At 37.4% G+C, this 19264-nt stretch overlaps 1 protein-coding gene across 5 annotated transcripts in view; it reads right to left on the bottom strand.

Moving 5' to 3' along the window:
* Positions 1 to 19264, bottom strand: part of ITPR2 (inositol 1,4,5-trisphosphate receptor type 2) — a 509643-nt gene that overhangs the window by 389663 nt on the left and 100716 nt on the right. For all 5 annotated transcript variants that reach the window (XM_040488608.1, XM_040488604.1, XM_040488605.1 and 2 more), the window contains 7 exons: positions 18160 to 18275; positions 17283 to 17369; positions 15140 to 15298; positions 8899 to 8997; positions 8533 to 8616; positions 8087 to 8233; positions 4987 to 5082 (listed from right to left, as the gene is read on the bottom strand). In XM_040488608.1, the coding sequence (XP_040344542.1) occupies positions 4987 to 5082; positions 8087 to 8233; positions 8533 to 8616; positions 8899 to 8997; positions 15140 to 15298; positions 17283 to 17369; positions 18160 to 18275 (788 nt within the window). The remainder of the gene's footprint in view (positions 1 to 4986; positions 5083 to 8086; positions 8234 to 8532; positions 8617 to 8898; positions 8998 to 15139; positions 15299 to 17282; positions 17370 to 18159; positions 18276 to 19264) is intronic.

Raw genomic sequence — 19264 nt, 5'->3', positions numbered from 1 at the left:
AACACTGCTCTTTACTTTTATAATAAAACTGGGGCGCCTGGGTGGCGCAGTCGGTTAAGCGTCCAGCTTCAGCCAGGTCACGATCTCGTGGTCCGTGAGTTCGAGCCCCGTGTCGGGCTCTGGGCTGATGGCTCAGAGCCTGGAGCCTGCTTCCGATTCTGTGTCTCCCTCTCTCTCTGCCCCTCCCCCGTTCATGCTCTGTCTCTCTCTGTCTTAAAAATAAATAAACGTTGAAAAAAAAATTAAAAAAAAATAAAATAAAATAAAATAAAACCAATTCTCCTTAACTGAATATATACGGCCTGAAAAAAATCAGCTTCCTACATTTCTGCCCCCCCCACCTTCTAGCACCACGTCCAAACTCACACATATCCTGTGTGTGATACACATATGTATTATCCATATAAAACTAGTTTGTAGAATACCACACACCTCCTTGCCTGTGCAAAAGCTGTCCTCGCCGCCTGCACACTCTCCTTGCCCACCTGCCTTACTCATCCATCAGGCAGCTCCTCCTCTAGCCTATTCACCATTCCTTGTACCTCCTCGGCACCTTAGTGCTTCCCTACCAGCACATCACTATTCCTGTTGCTACAATACACTTATTGCACTGTACTCAGAGCTCTCTGAGGGCAGAAATTGAGTTTTCTAATGACATCACTGGTGTCTACCAAATGTTTGCAAATAGGTGTCCATCCCCAGCCTCTAAGGTAACTACTTGAATCGTTATTCCTATTACTAGTTACATCAAATCCAAACCTTTCAATCAAAATCTTCAAGCAAAGGGATCTGTCACTCAATAATTCCTTTTAGAACCCCTCTCCTTGAGCCAAGCCTCCCTTTTTACATTGTCTGCTGATGATGTGGAACATTCCACAACCCTGTCTGTGCTTCCTTGATTGTCCTTCTGCTTCTCTACCAACCTGTGTCTATTACTTTCTTGGAGAACCAGGGAAAAGTTTGCCCCAAACAAGAGCCTCCTTTGGCTTACCTCACAACTCCACCTGACTGACATGATCCTGCCTCTGACCATCCTGTGGCCATTTATTGTACACTGTGTTCCAAACTAGAAGGTCAATTCTTTGAGGGCAGAGATTTTCTCCTCTGCTTCCTTTCCTATCTGCAGCATTCTCTACCATGCTATGCATTTATCAGGCACTTAAAAAGTATATGTTAAAGACAGTATGACATCTTAAAGAGGATGTCTGTTGCTGCTATGAATTCCAAAAATAATTATTCCCAACTCCTGCATTTTCAACATCCTATTATGTGTATCTTATTGTTTAAGTAGTATCTAGATATTAAAGATGAAACTGAAAGAGCAAAATAAATAAAAGCCATAGAGCCCTTTCTCTCCTATAAGGGTCTAATTAAACAAAATAAATAAGGCTAGGAAGTTACAAATCCACATGCTAGGAACTCCTTACCATACCTCAATGACATGAATAATGATTTGAAATTAAAGACCTGGGCATTTTTAAAAAGCAAAAATGATAAAAAGGATAAGCATTGTTTTTTTTTCTTCTTTTTTTAAATATGTATTTACTTATTTATTTATTTATTTTTGACAGTGAGAAAGAGTGCAAGTGATGGGGTGGGGAAGAGACAGAGGGAAAGAGAGAGAGAGAGAGAGAGAGAGAGAATCTGAGGCGACTCCAGGCTCTGAGCTGTCAGCACGGAGCCCAACGCGGGGCTCAAACTCACAAACCGTGAGATCATGACCTGAGCCAAAGTCGGATGCTTAACCAACTGAGCCACCCAGCTGCCCCAACATTGTTTTTTAACTGTTGTCAGAGGCTATATCCATCTGTTGTGGAATTAGAACTGGAAATCAATGTTTTTATCAAGTCATAGTGACTATAATAAATGTGCTTTTGCCACACCTGAGGACACTTTCACACCATATGACAAGCGTGCTGAGATGTGCCTGTACCAGGACCTTTTCTGACCTGAGCTGACATATGAAATATAAAACCCCAACCTATGGATGCCAATATTCTAAAGCTAAGATTCTTCTTTTGAGTTAGAATACTACACAGAAGCACCCAGTCTGTTAAAATCAGTAGACAATAAATTCCTACTTTTCAATTTTCAGATATGTATTTAATGCTTAATTCTCCTTCTCTCACCTTCTCCTAAAAAAAAAAAAAAAAAAAAAAAAGTGCTATCTCAAGTATTAAAGGTCAAAGCAGAGATCCTACAAGTACACCAGAATCTTTAATGGACAGTATAGTATCTGGCATTTAAAGTCATATCCTCTAGAGATAGAATGAAAAGAGGCTTTCAAATTATTTTCAAGGAATGAGCTGCTTTCTATTTTTCAATTTTTTTTTAATTTTTTTTTAACGTTTATTTATTATTTTGGGGACAGAGAGAGACAGAGCATGAACGGGGGAGGGGCAGAGAGAGAGGGAGACACAGAATCTGAAAACAGGCTCCAGGCTCTGAGCCATCAGCCCAGAGCCCAACGCGGGGCTCGAACTCACGGACCACAAGATCGTGACCTGGCTGAAGTCGGACGCTTAACCGACTGTGCCACCCAGGCGCCCCTCTATTTTTCAATTTTTAATGGACTACTTTATGTATTGAGGTCTTAGATCTTCATTAAAGTTAATAAACAATTTAATTTTCAATAATCTAGTCATTTGAATTATCAATGATACAAGTTTTAACTGTAGAAATTAACTAAGAAAACTAATAATGTTTAATCATGTCAGCTTTCTAGAGAATGTCCATAGTTATAACAGCCATTGACTGAAAGCTGAATTATGGAGAAGAGTCACTAACACCAGATCCAAGAGAATTTTAATACGAATTTCTTATCTTTTAAAGGACATCCCATAGACTTTTCTAATTCTTATTTTAGACAAGATTCTCCACCTTACTGTTTAATTTTACATCAAAGCATTACTTTTCAACAAAGTTACTTCAAAACATTCAAGGTGTAAACAGCCCATAAACGGCAAAGCTATATTTCATTTATTTGAACAGATTCATCAATAATAATAAAAGTATTTATATTTCTACTATTTACCATAGTAAATAGTATAAATATATAGTAAATTTTATATAGTAAATTTTCTCATAATGAAATTAATCATGCCGGCACCACTTACCAGATGCCCATCATGAGGCACACATTATGCCAAGCCCTTTACCCTATTTAATTCTCTTAATACTTGTATTCTATGAATGTTGTGATTATCCCCATTTTACAGAGGAAGAAATTAGAGCTTAGAGAGATTAATTTGCCCAAATATGGCTCCAAATTCCTCTCAAATACAAATCCCCAAATCTTCTTCCTATCCTCTAAGCTTACAGAAGCCTGAATAGCTTCTTTGTATTCATTCATTCATTCATTAATTCAAGAAATAGTCATCAAATGCTCTCTAAGTTACAGGCATTGCCCTAGATGCTGGGGACACAGTGGTGATGTAGAAAATAAAAATAAAGTAAAAAAAATAAAAATAAAAAAATAAACCCCCCTGCCTTCAGAGAGCATACATTCTGACAGAGAATGCCAAAAAAATAAAATGTACCATAAGTCAGAGAGTGGTAAGTACTATGAAGAAAATTACCACAGATTAATAGGATGTGAAGGGTAATGGTGTCAGGTGCTGGTTTACACAGGGGTCAGCACATTTACGGAAACTTCCTGTTTCCCATACCTTTTTCTCATCACTTCTGCGTCCCCACTTCCTTATCTTCCCTCACATCCGAAACCACAAGTTAGATAAGTCATACTAAAAATTCTAAGGCCAAATTCTGGTTTAGAATCCCAGAAGAAACTCTAAATTGAAAAACAGAAACAGACTTGAGGGGAGTAGAATGGATGGATATTTTCATACATCTAAAAAAAACTAGTATCTTCAAAATTATTTTTGCATTTGATAGCCAAACTTTAATTAAATCATTTCTTTTTTTTTTTAATTTTTTTTTCAACATTTATTTATTTTTTGGGACAGAGAGAGACAGAGCATGAACGGGGGAGGGGCAGAGAGAGAGGGAGACACAGAATCGGAAACAGGCTCCAGGTCTGAGCCATCAGTCCAGAGCCCGACACGGGGCTCGAACTCACGGACCGCGAGATCGTGACCTGGCTGAAGTCGGACGCTTAACCGACTGCGCCACCCAGGCGCCCCCATCCTAGTGCTTTTATTTTTTATTTTTTATTTATTTTTTATTTATTTTTTTTTAACGTTTATTTATTTTGGGGACAGAGAGAGACAGAGCATGAACGGGGGAGGGGCAGAGAAAGAGGGAGACACAGAATCGGAAACAGGCTCCAGGCTCTGAGCCATCAGCCCAGAGCCTGACGCGGGGCTCGAACTCACGGACCGCGAGATCCTGACCTGGCTGAAGTCGGACGCTTAACCGACTGCGCCACCCAGGCGCCCCAATTAAATCATTTCTAAAACATCTACGCTGTTGCTTCTTCCCACTCTTCCTATCTACCTGATTGTCAACATGCTTGTAGTGGAGAAAGGAAAGACCTTATTTGTTGTTACCATTTTTATTAGCAGTTTTAGGAAAGTTCAGTGTCTCAGGAAGAAATGCCTTTCTTCTCCAACAGTTTGAACAATAAAAGCCAGTAAAACCAGTTTCTGTGAAAACGGCCTGAAACGATCAAGGCTCTACTACACCAAAAATGAATTGATCACGTCTCCAATGCAGACATTCTGAAAGAATGAAGCTAAATACAAAAGTTTAGACTGAATCGATACTCTCTTGCCCTTGACCTTAAAGGAAACCAACTAGTGTTCTGTTGTTACTGTTGTTTTAATTTTTAAGACAAAGATTATTTAAAGGCTTCAATTAATATTTACATATTAAGAATAATTTATATGCCAGCCCAGATCATAATAGGCAATGGTCAAATTTTGTATCATGACTGTTCCTACAAATACAGCAATGTTTGGAGAGCCTAACTGCTTATGTCACTATCCAGAGTCAGAGATTTAATAGTACTCTATCTATTAGACTTACCTCTGCAGCTAAATAGTTCCCAGTTGCAAGGTGTTTAAATCTGAACAAGCTGTTCCATTGTCCAGCACCTCCACGGCAAGGGTCATGATGAACTACCTGCAGACAAAAAGAGCAACAACGATAAAGGCTAAAAGATACTCACGTTGCTGGCAAGCAAATGCCAACATTTTACACAAAGTGCTCGCCTGTTAATACTAACTTGTGAAATCTAATATGTTTTCATAAGAGGACAATGTGGCAGAAAAACAAAATTCCCCCACAAATGAGCAAGAGACCTAACAGTTAACTCACTGTACGCATGCATGATGCTCATGCCTTAACTGTGCAAATACAGCCTTACTCCAAAAGACAGGTTTCTCAGGCCAAAACTGGAAATGCTGTGGGGTTTTTCCCCATTTGTTACTCAAATATTCTTTCAACAAATCCTATTAAAAGCTTACTATGCACCAAGTACTCTTCTAGACAATAGGACGCAGCAATGAGTAAGACTAGAGCTTTTAATACATAAGATTTGGCAAGTGCTAGGAGGAAATAAACAGAGAGCATGACAGAGGAGGTAGGGAAGGCTTCTTGAGATGTAGCGATTAGCACAGGCCACTCGGAGATGACATGGTGGCTGAAACCCGCAGGGTAAGAATAAACAGTCACGTAGAGAGATTAGAAGATATCATTCCAGGTAGAGAGAACCACAAATGCCAAGACCTGGAGGTTTCTCAACTAACTTAATTCTTGGCCCTATCCGTGGATGCTTTTTTACTAATACCATGTCCTTTCATATCTGTCCTAGGAACTGGCTGAGCCAGGAACTGGCCCAGATGCTGAGCCACCAGGCTCCCTGAGTACAAAAGAAGGTGCTCTGAAGCAGCTGCTTACGCCAGGTGACCTGATGCACAGCAGCAAATCCTAGGCTTTACAGTCTGAAGATGACTGTGTTTGAGCCCCAGCTCTGCCAATTACTAGGGTATGATCACAGCAAGCAACTGAACATCTTCAAGCCAGTTTCATCATGTCCAAATGATTTTAATTCATAAGACTGTTTTGAAGATTAAGTACCAGGGGAACTTTTCATTATTCTCCCCCAACAGGTTACCTTCTTTTTGTTAATACTGACCACACTTAGACTCCTGCCTCCAGCCTCAAATTCTGTGTGCTGCTATACAGAACTTTCTAATATTTTTTGCTAGACTCCGGCATCTAGGAATCCCCTACTCTGATAGCTCAAGTAAGATAATAATTATGAAAATACTTCAAAGTGGATGAAGTCTTAAAAACACTCTCCCTGTGATCAAAAACCTACCCATCCTAAAAGGCTAAGTTCTCAAACTTCTTCCACAAATCCTTTACAAATCACACTGGCTATACTCTAACTCCTTTGACAAAGACATTGATACCTTTGAGAATGCTCAAGTCTATCAGCTGTCTCACATACATACACAGATTTTGCACACAATTGCTGGAGGTTAACAAATAACTTGAAGCTCACCACAGATCGCAGACTAAGAATTCCTAGCCTATACAGTAGTGCATCTAGCAATGCTCATATAGCTCCCTAAAGGACAATTTGGAGATACAGAGTGTCATCATTTATCACAATGATTTTGCAAGGCTGCTCTTGGCATCATCAGGCATTGGCCAAGATACAAAAATCCTGCAAGTCACAGCCTTCTAAGTGATCCACTGTATCACAGGGGTAGGAAGCCTCATCAACAGGGTTCTGGAGTCATTCCACTGGAACAGAAAGCAGAGAAAAGTAGAATAGAGCTTCTCTGTTTCTCTCTCTCCCCAAATAAATAAACTTTAAAAAAATTTTTGAAATAATAAAAATAAAGATAGGAAATATGTTTGTTGTACAATTTCATCTCTATTCTAAACCATGGCAGAATTATCCAAACCAAGCCTACAGAATTATTTTGATGTTACTATTATAATTAAGGGTCAGCTCACTGGAATAAACATCATACTTCCTCATTGTCTGTTTCAATAGTCTGTAATGTGTGCCGTTACCCCTCTTTCAGCAGGGTTACTTCCCTCTTTTTTTCATCATGTGAAAAATAAGTATGTTCTGTTATTACTTCTTCTAACACGAGATATAATTCAAGGGCCCACGTTTGCCCCTGCTCGTTCATTTTCCTGTACTTGCATAGAATGTCTTCAGATCCTCATCTCCTACCACTTCTTTCAAGTCCAAATGCATTTATTCAAGATACGTACAAATATTATACCTTCTAAAGCAATTATTTACATGTTGAAATACATATTATTTTATTACAAATCATTTTCCTTTTCTTCTTTATTTTGAAATTTAGGCATTTTATCAATTTTTAATCATGAAAATCTATAAATAATATTACCTATGAATTCTATTTTAAGCTATTAAAGGAAGTGCCACAAAATATATGCTGTAAAAGGGGAGTGATGGGTTTAAAATGATTGCAAATCACTGCTATAGCCTTAGATGTCCATTACATCAGGATGGAACTTATCAAATGTTGGCTCGTTCATGAGTAATTACATCTATCTTATCTCCTCCATGGTATAGAAAGATCCTTTAAAGAAAAATCCATACCTTACAATTCTTAATTACTCTGTCATACTGGCAATGACTTTTTAAAGGATGGATGAATTCTTAACTATGGGTCTCCTCATTCCCATAAAAATGGCATCCCCTGAAGACATAAATGTTCTTCTCAGTTACTGTGCGGTTCTGATATCTATCTTCACTTAAAGTGAGTTGTCATATTCCAGTCTTAACTCCAGTGCCATTTGAGGCACATTGCCTGCAGTCTGATCAATCTTCACAACATTTCCCAATGGATTTTTAAAAAGCAACATCTATATATGCTCTTATTAGATGTGAGAGAGAGAGAGGGGGAGAGAGAGAGAGAGATGCGCCAGAGAGAATAGGTAAAGGAAGTAGTAAGAATTCAAACTGATCATAGTAATGAGGAGGACAAGTTAGTTCACAAATATTACTCTTTTATCAACTTATCACAAATGATGCCTATAATAATAAAATAATCAGCCTAGTAAATCTGATTTACTAGTAAATTTATATAATTTTTTATATAAATACTTATTAAATCCAAAAATATTTACACACCTCTATTTCCCAGAGTGCTTTAGAACTAGTAGCAGAAGTGGCTGATTGACGCAAGGTTGTACGAAGGAAAATGTGTTGTTTTTTCTCATATTCATCACAAGTCAGAAACTTCTCTTGTTCTGCATGAAACAATCTAACAACATCACCCTAGGAAAAGAGGAAAATAAAACTGTATTTCCAAGAAAATTCTGAACAAATAGACATATGAAGCAGATGTCTCTTTCTGGTTTTTATACTCTGTACCCTTCTGCTAGTTACTTGGCATTTAATGATTATTTATATGTCCCAAAAAGAGGAAAACTCAATGAAACACTCAGTGTGGGTATTAAGGTCTATAACCATCTTCTGAAGTATGAATACTAGTGAATACACAGGTTTCGCATGTAGAATTTCAGTAAGACTGCCTTCAGTTCTTCTCGCAAATGTTCCATGTAGCACATACTTACTCCTTTTAGTACATCCTCTCGATAGGAACTATATTTCATAAATAAAGTGATTTTCCAGCTCGTGTTGCAATTAACAGCATTCACCTATTAATGAAGAAATGCTAAGTTATAAGACTATGCATTCCGTTTTGTACCAGAAATTATTCCTCCAAACGGTAAAAAGAGAGAAAAAAGATAACTTTGGACAATGAGGTATGTACCTCAATACAAATACCATCCAAAACTAGCAATCATTATCTACGTGGATCTTAGGAATATTAATTACTATAACTGGGGTTATGCTCATGAAAACAATAAATGAAGCTACATGACTTTTTTTTCTCTCACAATGAATATAAAATTCATTTTCTTTCCACCTGAACTTACCTCTTTACACCCTGGATTATCCAGAAGCTCTATGTTGCTGGCATGCAGTGGTTGTCCTGCATTCACGGGCATCAAAACAACTTTGTCGCCTACGACAATCTAGGAATCAGAAATAAGTTGCAACCATGACACTGAGTGGATCTGTGGTGCTCCGTTTGAAGCTCAAAACAACTGCACAGAAGTCCTCATTATTGACCTAACACACAAATCTTAGTTCAATTCTTTTTCTCCTTGAGGTAAAATGTCTTCTGATTAATGATCATGTAATCATGTTCATAATGCCTATCAGCCTGGATTCATAAAGCCAGTGTAGATCCTTTTCTTATTAGTCTCCCATTTCAGTAAGAACTTTTTTTAATGTCGATAAATAGGACAATTCACCTCAACACGAGGTTCTTGCCATGTGCACACCAAAGAGAGTGAATACATCCGCCACAAACAATCTGCCTAAATATTTGAACCACTTCAAGTGCGAGGAGAAAATGTCATACATGTATTATCTAGGGAATTAAAAACAAGTCTGTGAAATTTGATCCTTCCCATAATCTCAGAAATCTATTAAACATTCTAATGCCATCTGGATTCAGGAAATGCACAATTAGGTATGACCTGGTAGAAATATGTTTATTGTTTGGTCCTTAAGCACCTGGTTGACTTTTATCTTAAACATCCCAAACTAATATTGTTCTTTAAACTTGGTATTCATTTTTAAGTCAAAAAAAAAAAAAAAAAGCTAAAAAACTGACTCTACTGACTGGCTGGCTCAGTCGGTAGAGCACGCAACCCTTGATCTCAGGTCATAAGTTTGAGTCCCATGTTGGGAGTAGAGATCACTTAAAAAACTAATTAAAATATACATAATATTTTTTAATTGGTTTTGGTAGAAATGCTCTAGAGAAGTAAGTCTAAGTTGATTTTTCATCTATGTTGTCATTAACGATGACCAATTTACCCTCAAGAATTTCTGTTCATAGGAGCGCCTGAGTGGCTCAGTCAGCTAAGCGTCCGACTTCGGCTCAGATCATGATCTCATGGTTAGAGGGTTCCAGCCCCGCATTGGGCTCTGTGCTGACAGCTCAGAGCCTGAAGCCTACTTTGCATTCTGTGTCCCCCCACCGCCCCTCCCCTGATTGTGCTCTGTCTCTCTCTGTCTCTCAAAAATAAATAAATGTAAAAAAAATTTTTTTAAGAATTTATATTCATAATTCAAATTGTGGGAAATAAAGTTATGTTTTCTTAATGATAATGAACAGTTTAATTTTGGAATTATTAAAGTCTCTCTTGTGACAATCCATTAGAAGACTTATTATTGTAGGACCTATACTCTTAATTCTCATATGAAATTTCTTACCATCTCAGAAATGAAAAACAATACCTCTCTTTGCATACTTTGTACGAACTGAATATGAGAATACATTAATTTGAGAGAAAACTGAAAAGCAAATCAGAACTCAGAAAATAAGAATAAACAAAACTTCTTCCTGTATCTTAACCTAGACCAAGACTTTCAGGAATATAATGTCATATTTCCAATATAAATTAAGATTTTGTGGGTTATATACAGAAGTCTACATTTACACATAGTAGTGCTGTCACAAACTATATCTGGAGATTCAAATATGATAGAGAAGCTTCAAGTTCACTATTCGAGCGAAGGTAGTTGTTCTTAGTTTGCAGAAGTAGCTTCTAGAATTGGTCTCTGTTCATCACCCGCCTTTCAAGTCATCATCAGTCAGGTGCTGGTGCCTAACTCACAAAAGCCACTGTAGAAGCTCTCTATGCACAGATAAGGGAACACCACCAAGAAAAGGTGTTAAGTGAGAGGGTGAGGAAACAGAGTGGGCTCTATTTGTGTTAAAAGGAGAGGGAAGGAGTAAAAGTACATGCATAAGAAATCTTTCCAGAGGTTAACTGTGGTGCAGGGGGCAAAAACTGGGGAGATGGAAAAAAGGGTAAGAGACTTTAAGTGAAACATCTTTATATTGCTTTCTATCTGTGAACCAAAATTGGTAAGTAGTTTTAAAAATTAAATAAACAAAAACATACAAAAGCCAACATGACATAAACATATTTCCACCATCCCCTTCTACAACTCACACACACACACACACACACACACACACACACACACACACACACACTTCTTACTGCACATGACGTCAAAGTGGCTCTAACTCTCAGAGCCGGACAGAAGTCCACATCATCATCCATACTACGAATACTGGGATTTAATACACATCTTGCCAGTGCTGTGTCTGATCTTCCAATTTCTTAAGGAACAACTGGATTTGGTTTACAATGTCATTCTCATCTGCATCATATAAATATTAGTCAATAAGCTACTAAATATAATGATATATTTCAGCTGTGTCTTTTCAATTAAAAGAATTTTTTTGTTTGCACCTATATCCACTGACCTAAGTCTTACTATTTTAGTGTACTTTTCTGTAAGCTTTGGGTCAATCCATATGTTCTATTTATTTCAAAACACCACCCATAAAGTCTTATACTGTATATTTTTTTAATTTTTTTTAGCTTTTATTTATTTTTGAGACAGAGAGAGACAGAGCATGAACTGGGGAGGAGCAGAGAGAGAGGGAGACACAGAGCTGTCAGCAAAGAGCCCGATGCGGGGCTCGAACTCAAGGACCGTGAGATCATGACCTGAGCCGAAGTCGGACGCCCAACCGACCAAGCCACCCAGGCGTCCCTTATACTGTATATTTTTAAGAGACCAGCCATATAGCCAAAATGTTCCAAGCACCAAGGTTTCATAAGAATGGTATTCACAAAGGGGCGCCTGGGTGGCGCAGTCGGTTAAGCGTCCGACTTCAGCCAGGTCACGATCTCGCGGTCCGTGAGTTCGAGCCCCGCGTCGGGCTCTGGGCTGATGGCTCAGAGCCTGGAGCCTGTTTCCGATGCTGTGTCTCCCTCTCTCTCTGCCCCTCCCCCGTTCATGCTCTGTCTCTCTCTGTCCCAAAAATAAATAAACGTTGAAAAAAAAATTTAAAAAAAAAAAAAAAAGAATGGTATTCACAAAGAGAATCTAACATCAATTCACTGATTTCCAAGTCCTCTGTCTTGTTCTTGACAATGGTGACTTTGAGTAACCAAGCTGAAACAAAACAAAAACAAAACAAAACAAAACAACAACTTGAAAATGAAATGGACAAGATACTAATCAAAAGAAATAAAAAGAACAGTAAGGGGTGCCAAAAAGAATACAAACATGTGAGAAATAATCCCTGTTCTTGGGGAACTTACACCTAATTGGATAAAGCGGTAAATATGGAACTTGGGGCTGATCCACCAATGTGGTCAGATGCCTTCCCAGATGCTATGTATTTAATACAGAACTTGAGGTTGCAATCATTTTCTGCCGTGACACACTCACCCTAGTACAAAATCATCTTTTAAAAATTCCAATTTCAAAAGCACTTCTGTTGGTTCTAAGCAACAGTCATGTAAGATTCAAGTTGAGATTTTACTGCAAATAAAGAGCAATACAGTGCCACTGGCAGCTACCCTTCTTTTGAAGTGGCACCTGGCCTGGTGAAAAGAACACTGCAATAAAAACCAAAACACCAGGGATCTAGTCCTACCTTTGCTAGAATTCCAAGAGACCTAGTTTTGCAAAATAGCAAAATCTACTTGCTATTTGAAGAGGCTCTTACCCTAAGAGTTGAATTTTTCTCTTGACTGGAGGAAGATCTGGGCTTTTCTCCTTTTCAAAATCTACCATCAAGGTTAAGAAGTAATAACTTCTTAGATCAAAGTTGAAAATTAAAAAAACAAACACTGAATCTTGGGAAAATAAATGAAAATGAAATATTTACATACTCTGCTATCCCCAATGACTTTCTAACTATTCAACAGCAAGGAAGAGCTTCTATACAGCTGAAAGTTGAGGGGTCCTTGAATCTCTTTTCCCCCAAAACCCATCCAACTGACAATTCTGTAAGATATGGCATAAGTGTTCTTAAATGATAGAAACCGCTCATTTTTGAGGATATGAGCATTTTTCTCCCCAGACTATCATCAGCCTCATTTTTTCTTTTTTTAATGTTTGTTTAATTTTTAGAGAGAGAGAGACAGAGAGAGAGTACAGCAGTGAACCCAACGTGGGGCTCAAACTTACAAACTGTGAGATCATGACCTGAGCTGAAATCAAAAGCTCAAACAACTGAGCCACCCAGGCGCCCCTCATCAGCCTCGTTCTTAAGTTTCATTTCAGTCACCGAACATCTTATTGGATACTTACAACCTAAATCACAACTTACTACTTGCTAAATGGCAGAGTATCATTTTAAAAGTCCTTTGAACCTTTCAATTTCTTCTTAGCTTAATACACTTTTAAGAAAAATCAGTAATAATTAAATCACTTACTACGACATGATAGTATTTCCTACATTTTAGAATTTTAGAACGATACTTATTGCTAGGGAATGCCACCTATTCCTGGGGAAGAAAATGAGCATTGCTATACATTTAAGTGGCAAACAGAGGACTATGGGTGTGCTTATGTTTTCACAGCAACCTTAATCACACACAATAGCTACATAGTGGTGAGCAAAAACAATGAGCTGCTACAGCAAAAAGCAATGTGGAAGGTTGTTTTAGCCATGCTTTATGGAGCACATCTATATAAGGAGGATTTCTATATTGCACTTAACAATTACATTGTCCATTTTACCAAAATGAAGTGTTTGGGTGGTAGGTTCCCCCCACCCCAGGACAACTAATTATTTGAAATAGTTCATTACATTCAACTCTCAGTTGATCCTATAAAGGCATCTGGGAGCAAGGAGAGGAATAGACAGAATGAATAAGTAAACAGAATGAATTAATAAAATCCACAGTGAATCAAAGGCCCTAATTTATCCAATCATTTCCTCATATTCCCTCAGAACTTGAGCTCAGGTTTTGCTTTTTTCACAGTTTGATTTTCACTGCCCATCTACAGCCAGGGACACTACTCGGTGGGAGACCAGAGAGGGAAGCAAGCATTACAAGAAAGGGCACCAAAAGACATAGGTTGTTCATAAACTACATAGTCAGTCCCTAAATAATTGAGAGTTGATTGTAATTAACTACCTACTGAAGTTAAGATATATATCATGCTCACAGCACACATCACTTGATGCCAAAAAATAAACATGTAGGGCTTATTTTTTTAAGGACTCCAACACAAGACTTAAAGTGCACTACATTCCTGCATGCCATGCGCCTCCCAAACCTTACCTAAAGAGGGTATCATCAGATAATTTATTAACCAAATTAAACCATGAAGCTTGCATCCTGTGGAATTGAATGTATATTTCAAAATTCACCAGAAAAAATAGATTCACTATAAAAGAGGACATTTCTAGGACAAGAAATATCCAAAACATATTTAAAATGTAATCAAAGCACTGAGAAAACTATCAGAATAATTATATTTTTATATTGCTTGGATTTTATGTTAATTTTTTTTTAATCGCAACTATTTTCTTGATCACCTGACCCAATATTTGCAAAGTATTCTATTCATAAAAAGTTATTCAGCATTTATGGAGCATTCCCCATGTGCTAGGGACTGTCACTTGCTACTTCATTTATTACAAATGAAAATAAATAACAATGTATTGAACCATTTCACATAATTTTTATTTTCCCTACTCTATAAATTTTCTAGCAGAAAATACTTTAGCAGCTGCTAAAATCTACATGATATGACATACATGTATTCCAAAATGTATTTTCAATACTGTCATCAACAAGCGCCCACCTATAGCTCCTCATACATTATGCATCTTTAAGATGTATAGACTGTAAACAGCTGACCATAGAGCCAATAAATGAAATACTGGCATAATTCATTGTTACTCTATTAATTCAAAGGGATAAACAACACTTCCTAAGCATAGCTTTCTCCTTACAACCATGCTCCCTCCTGATTAAGAAAGGAAGCAAACTCTACCCTTTGAAAGGTTCGGCCAATGTTAACATTACTTAAATTCTTTCACATGAATTTCAACTGGAAGATGATTTTTAATTAATTTGAATTTTGTCTTTTCATGATTCCCAAGCATAATTTGCACTGTAAATAAATACTTTTAACCTATTAAACGTACGACCATAAAAATAACGTGTCGATTGAAAACTACGTATCATTTCTTTGTGCTATCTGGATTCTTTCACTTATTAAGAATTATTGTCTTTATGAACATACTGTTGCTCTCTTAATTTTATTTTTACATACATTGTCGCCCTCGCTTCTCAGCTTCCAGAAGGGATGAATATAAAACCAAGACCCTTCATTTCCAGCAGCATCCAAGGACACACGCATGGCGTTCTTCTCCAATAAAGCAGGTAATCTCTTGTTGACAGTCAGATACTTGTTGCTTTTTATATGCAGCAGCTGTAGGGAAAAAGACATTACCACCTTTATTCTTTGATGTCCTCTGTTAATTACATGTGTATGCTTGTACCTATATGTTGAACCCACATAACACCACTTGGGGTGCAAGTCAAACAAAAGAGGTCTTTTTAAACTTCACACTCACCATCGAATTTCCAAGCTGACTTTCTTCGGGTTCCTCTTCACCTCCACCCCCCGCCCCCTATGAACTGGGCACATGGAGAAATCAAACCAGAGGATACCTCTGAACCATTTTTATCTACTGATAAATAATAGGATAAAACCAAGCGTCCCAAAAGAGACCAGGAAATTCCAAACATTTTTTCAATTCTTGCACAGACACAACAGAATACACGAAAAAAATAACCAAGAAACTAAAATAATGCACCAAACCACTTAGTGTTATTAACCATCCCTGCCAAGGACAGCCCTACTTCTTCCTGTGTGAACAGGCAGGCTTTGCATCCTCAATAATCCCTGCTCACTGATCCTACTCCCTTCTCAGATGAGCATGAATGTGCCATTTCTCAGACTTTTTGGGTGCCATTTGCAAAACCTCTCCAAGACCGTATTCTACTGAGTAGGAAAGCCAAAACAAACAACCTTCCTGTCTATTATTACAATCATTCCAAAACAGAATGGTCATTTTAATATCCACAATATAAGAAAGAAATTATCTCATGAACTGATGAAACCCTCATGGTCCAGCCCCACTCCTTTGGAATCCACCTTTTTAGAGCACATAGCTTGGCCCCTAGCTGGTAATGCTAACATTTGCACTTCAGGTTCTTGACAAGAAACAACTTGCTGGCACTTAATTCTGATCAAAACTTGGTTAAGAAAAACTCTATTTAGGGAGGATTTCTCAAGGGACATGCAACCCACCCATGCCACAGGTATTGTATCATCGTTCATTAGATAAAGTCCTACATTAGGGGAGCTGCAGATTCAGGCACTCTCATCTTGTCCCAGCAGAGGGCCGCTTGGGCAGTCCTGAACACTGGTATTTTGCCATTGGCCAAATACAAAACATCAGGTGATATTATTTTTTAAAACAGCTCTATGAAACACCTCATTGTAGTATTTTCTGTAATAAGTTGTTAAGGCTAGCGCTTACTATATGAAACAGTGTCCTCTTTATGAGGGCTCATTGGAGGAATACTTCTCTGGTCTTCTTCCTGGGAACATGTGTGCTTCTAGAACCTGGACTTAGTTCTATGGTAAGGACTTCCTATGTGAGGGCTATAATATATTATGCTTTCCATACAGCAAGGTCAGCAACAAAAAGGCTTCTAGCCAAATGTGTCCAGCCTTCAAAATATGGTATTTATAAACATGCCTCCCCCTGACGTCACCTTTTTCATATAAGCACTATCTTCTCTTTGACCCAGTCGCCTTATTTATTTCATTTTAGTGTACGTGGTATGTATTTTAAAAAATGCCTTCCATTCTTTTTGGAATAAGGTGGGGCATATTAACAAATAGCCAAGTAAAGAGCTGAAAGATCTAAGTGAAGCACAGGAGAGGAATGCAGCTGAGATAAATCAGTGGTGCAACTCATTGAAATAAACCTTTTAATAACAACTCAAAGATAATTCCCATCTGAAAGTACAACATGAACACTCCTCTCTCTACCAAATGCAAAGATAAAGCTTCATATGTTACATGTTAGTCCCACTAATTCTAAAGGAGGGTTTTACTATAGACCTTTAGAAAGTATGTTTCCCTGTTCTCCTCCTTTTGGTGGAATACCTTTACCTACACCTAGATAAGTACACTTCCTATGTGTATGCTCACCAGACTTATTTGCGAACATACAGAATACTATGCTGAACATCAACTGAAAATATCACACAATATCCATAATTCCCATCAAAGAACAAATTGTTGTATCCCCAAATTTTAATGCAGCTTGGCATTCCTAACAGACACAAATTACCCATAAAATATTCACCTTTTTTTTAAAGAAAGTAAATAGACTTACTTGTATAACATTACTGTATTTCACAATTTCTCCCAACAGTTTCTTATTCTCTGATTCATTTTGTTTTTGTTCCAGTTCTGCAGCATGCTGGAAAATGGTTAGCAAATATTCATCATGGAAACATAGTAAACAGGGTAAAATAGTTGACAAAGAAACAAGGGTCATTTTAGGAACAAAGACTATAACCATGAATGAATTAGGCTGATTGCTCTACTATTAGTGCTGGGGGCAGAGAACCAACAATTAAATGATTATAATATAGTATGATCATTCTCTCATGGTAATGTTGAAATGTGGCCAAATATATCTTGGGATGCTTCTATGTTGAAAATTTCAGAAAAGTACCAGGCTCTTTGGTCTTCTACAATTAGCTTCAGAAGGAATATTGTTAGACAAACCAAACAGAATATAGAAACAGTAGGTGAATTTCAAAAGTCTCAAAATAGTTTCAATTTCAAAAGTAACAGGAATTTTAATAACACACAATTTAAGTTCTATCAACTTTACATTCAGCCCAAACCAGAAGCAACAGACTTTCAGTTCTTTTTCTAGTCTTTCAGGAAAAAAATGAGGTACGATGCCAAGTAAAATATAACTGGATCTGATACTCCTACAGAGATTCTGAATGGTTTCCAGTTTGATGTGAATCTTTGAATTAGTCTGGCACACCCTAAAAAATAGCAGGAATATATTAGCTACATGCCAGGAAATCAGTGGTCACACCCTATAACTTAAGTCTCTTCCACTTTCAGTGTGCTGCTACCTCTATTCTAAAATCTCTGTGCATTAAGCAAAATCACTGAGATACAAAACAGATCACTTGTTATTGCTGGTCTTGGTCTAGCCTCAGCTAGACAAATGGCAACCTGGCCCTTACCTGTAATTTCTTCAGCAAGGCTGCCTCTGTGTGGTTCCCCTGTTTGGCTTGCTTAGCTTTCCAATATTGTTTCTGGGCAGAATATCGGTTCATAGGGCACACCTTAAAGAGGCAGTCTATGACAAAGCAACAAACAAAAACACTGTAACTAAGGCAACCAGCATTTCTTAGATTTTCCTTTGAGCCTAGCATTGGAATCTTGCAATCCCTGAGTAGAAAGATTAAGCCTATCTCCCAATCAACTCAAACTCCCCCTATAACATTCTTTCTAAATAATCATTTAGACTGTTAAAATACCTTCTTCTTCATTAGTTTTGGGTTTTTAAAAGGCACCATAGCTAGCGTGATTTATTTAAAAACCAAGTCAATGTAATCATTACATTATAAGATACTTCTTAATTATAATGGGGTACCTGGTGTTAGAAAGTGAAGAGGATGAGATTAGTGATTTTCACTGCCTTACCTGACCTTGCACCATTAATTATTCATTCATGGTATGTATCTTTGACAGCCAAAGTGATGCAAGAAGTAGAAACAATCAATAACAACAAAACCCATTTCAGTCATCCACTCCCCAAGTTTCCACATACCTGGGGTGAACATGGCATGGAACTCTGAGACGCAGTGTGTTATAAGGGAAAAACAAAGCAAAAACAAACAAACAAACAAAAAAACTAAACCAGGATTATAGTTCTAACTCGACTACTAAATATCAAGATAGGAAATCATAGTGGAATAATATAGCTGGTGACATCTCGGAGCCAAAAAGCTAAACATATTTTTTTCTTTTTAATGAGGAAATTGGAAATTTGAGTAAACCATTCTTCCATCACTAATGATTTTGTATGTTTGTGAAATGGACTACAATCTACAATAAAGATCAACTCCCAATATTCTATGATAAAAGGCATAGTGATACAGAAAATCCAAACATTACCTTCATTTTTTTCACAAAAAAATTGTATTAACTCAATATGATAAATGTACTTTATTTTGGTTGAGTGTTAATATTTAAGGTCACTTTCATTTTTTAAATATGTATCACAAAAATAAAATTCTGTCAACTCAAATACCTACTTTAGCTACATTCTTGACTATATATATA

This window comes from Herpailurus yagouaroundi, unplaced genomic scaffold, assembly GCF_014898765.1.
Source record: "Herpailurus yagouaroundi ecotype Mexico unplaced genomic scaffold, PumYag 166, whole genome shotgun sequence".
Taxonomy (NCBI): domain Eukaryota; kingdom Metazoa; phylum Chordata; class Mammalia; order Carnivora; family Felidae; genus Herpailurus; species Herpailurus yagouaroundi.
The sequence above is the reverse complement of the archived record's forward strand: the minus strand, read 5'-3'. Positions and strand labels throughout refer to the sequence as shown.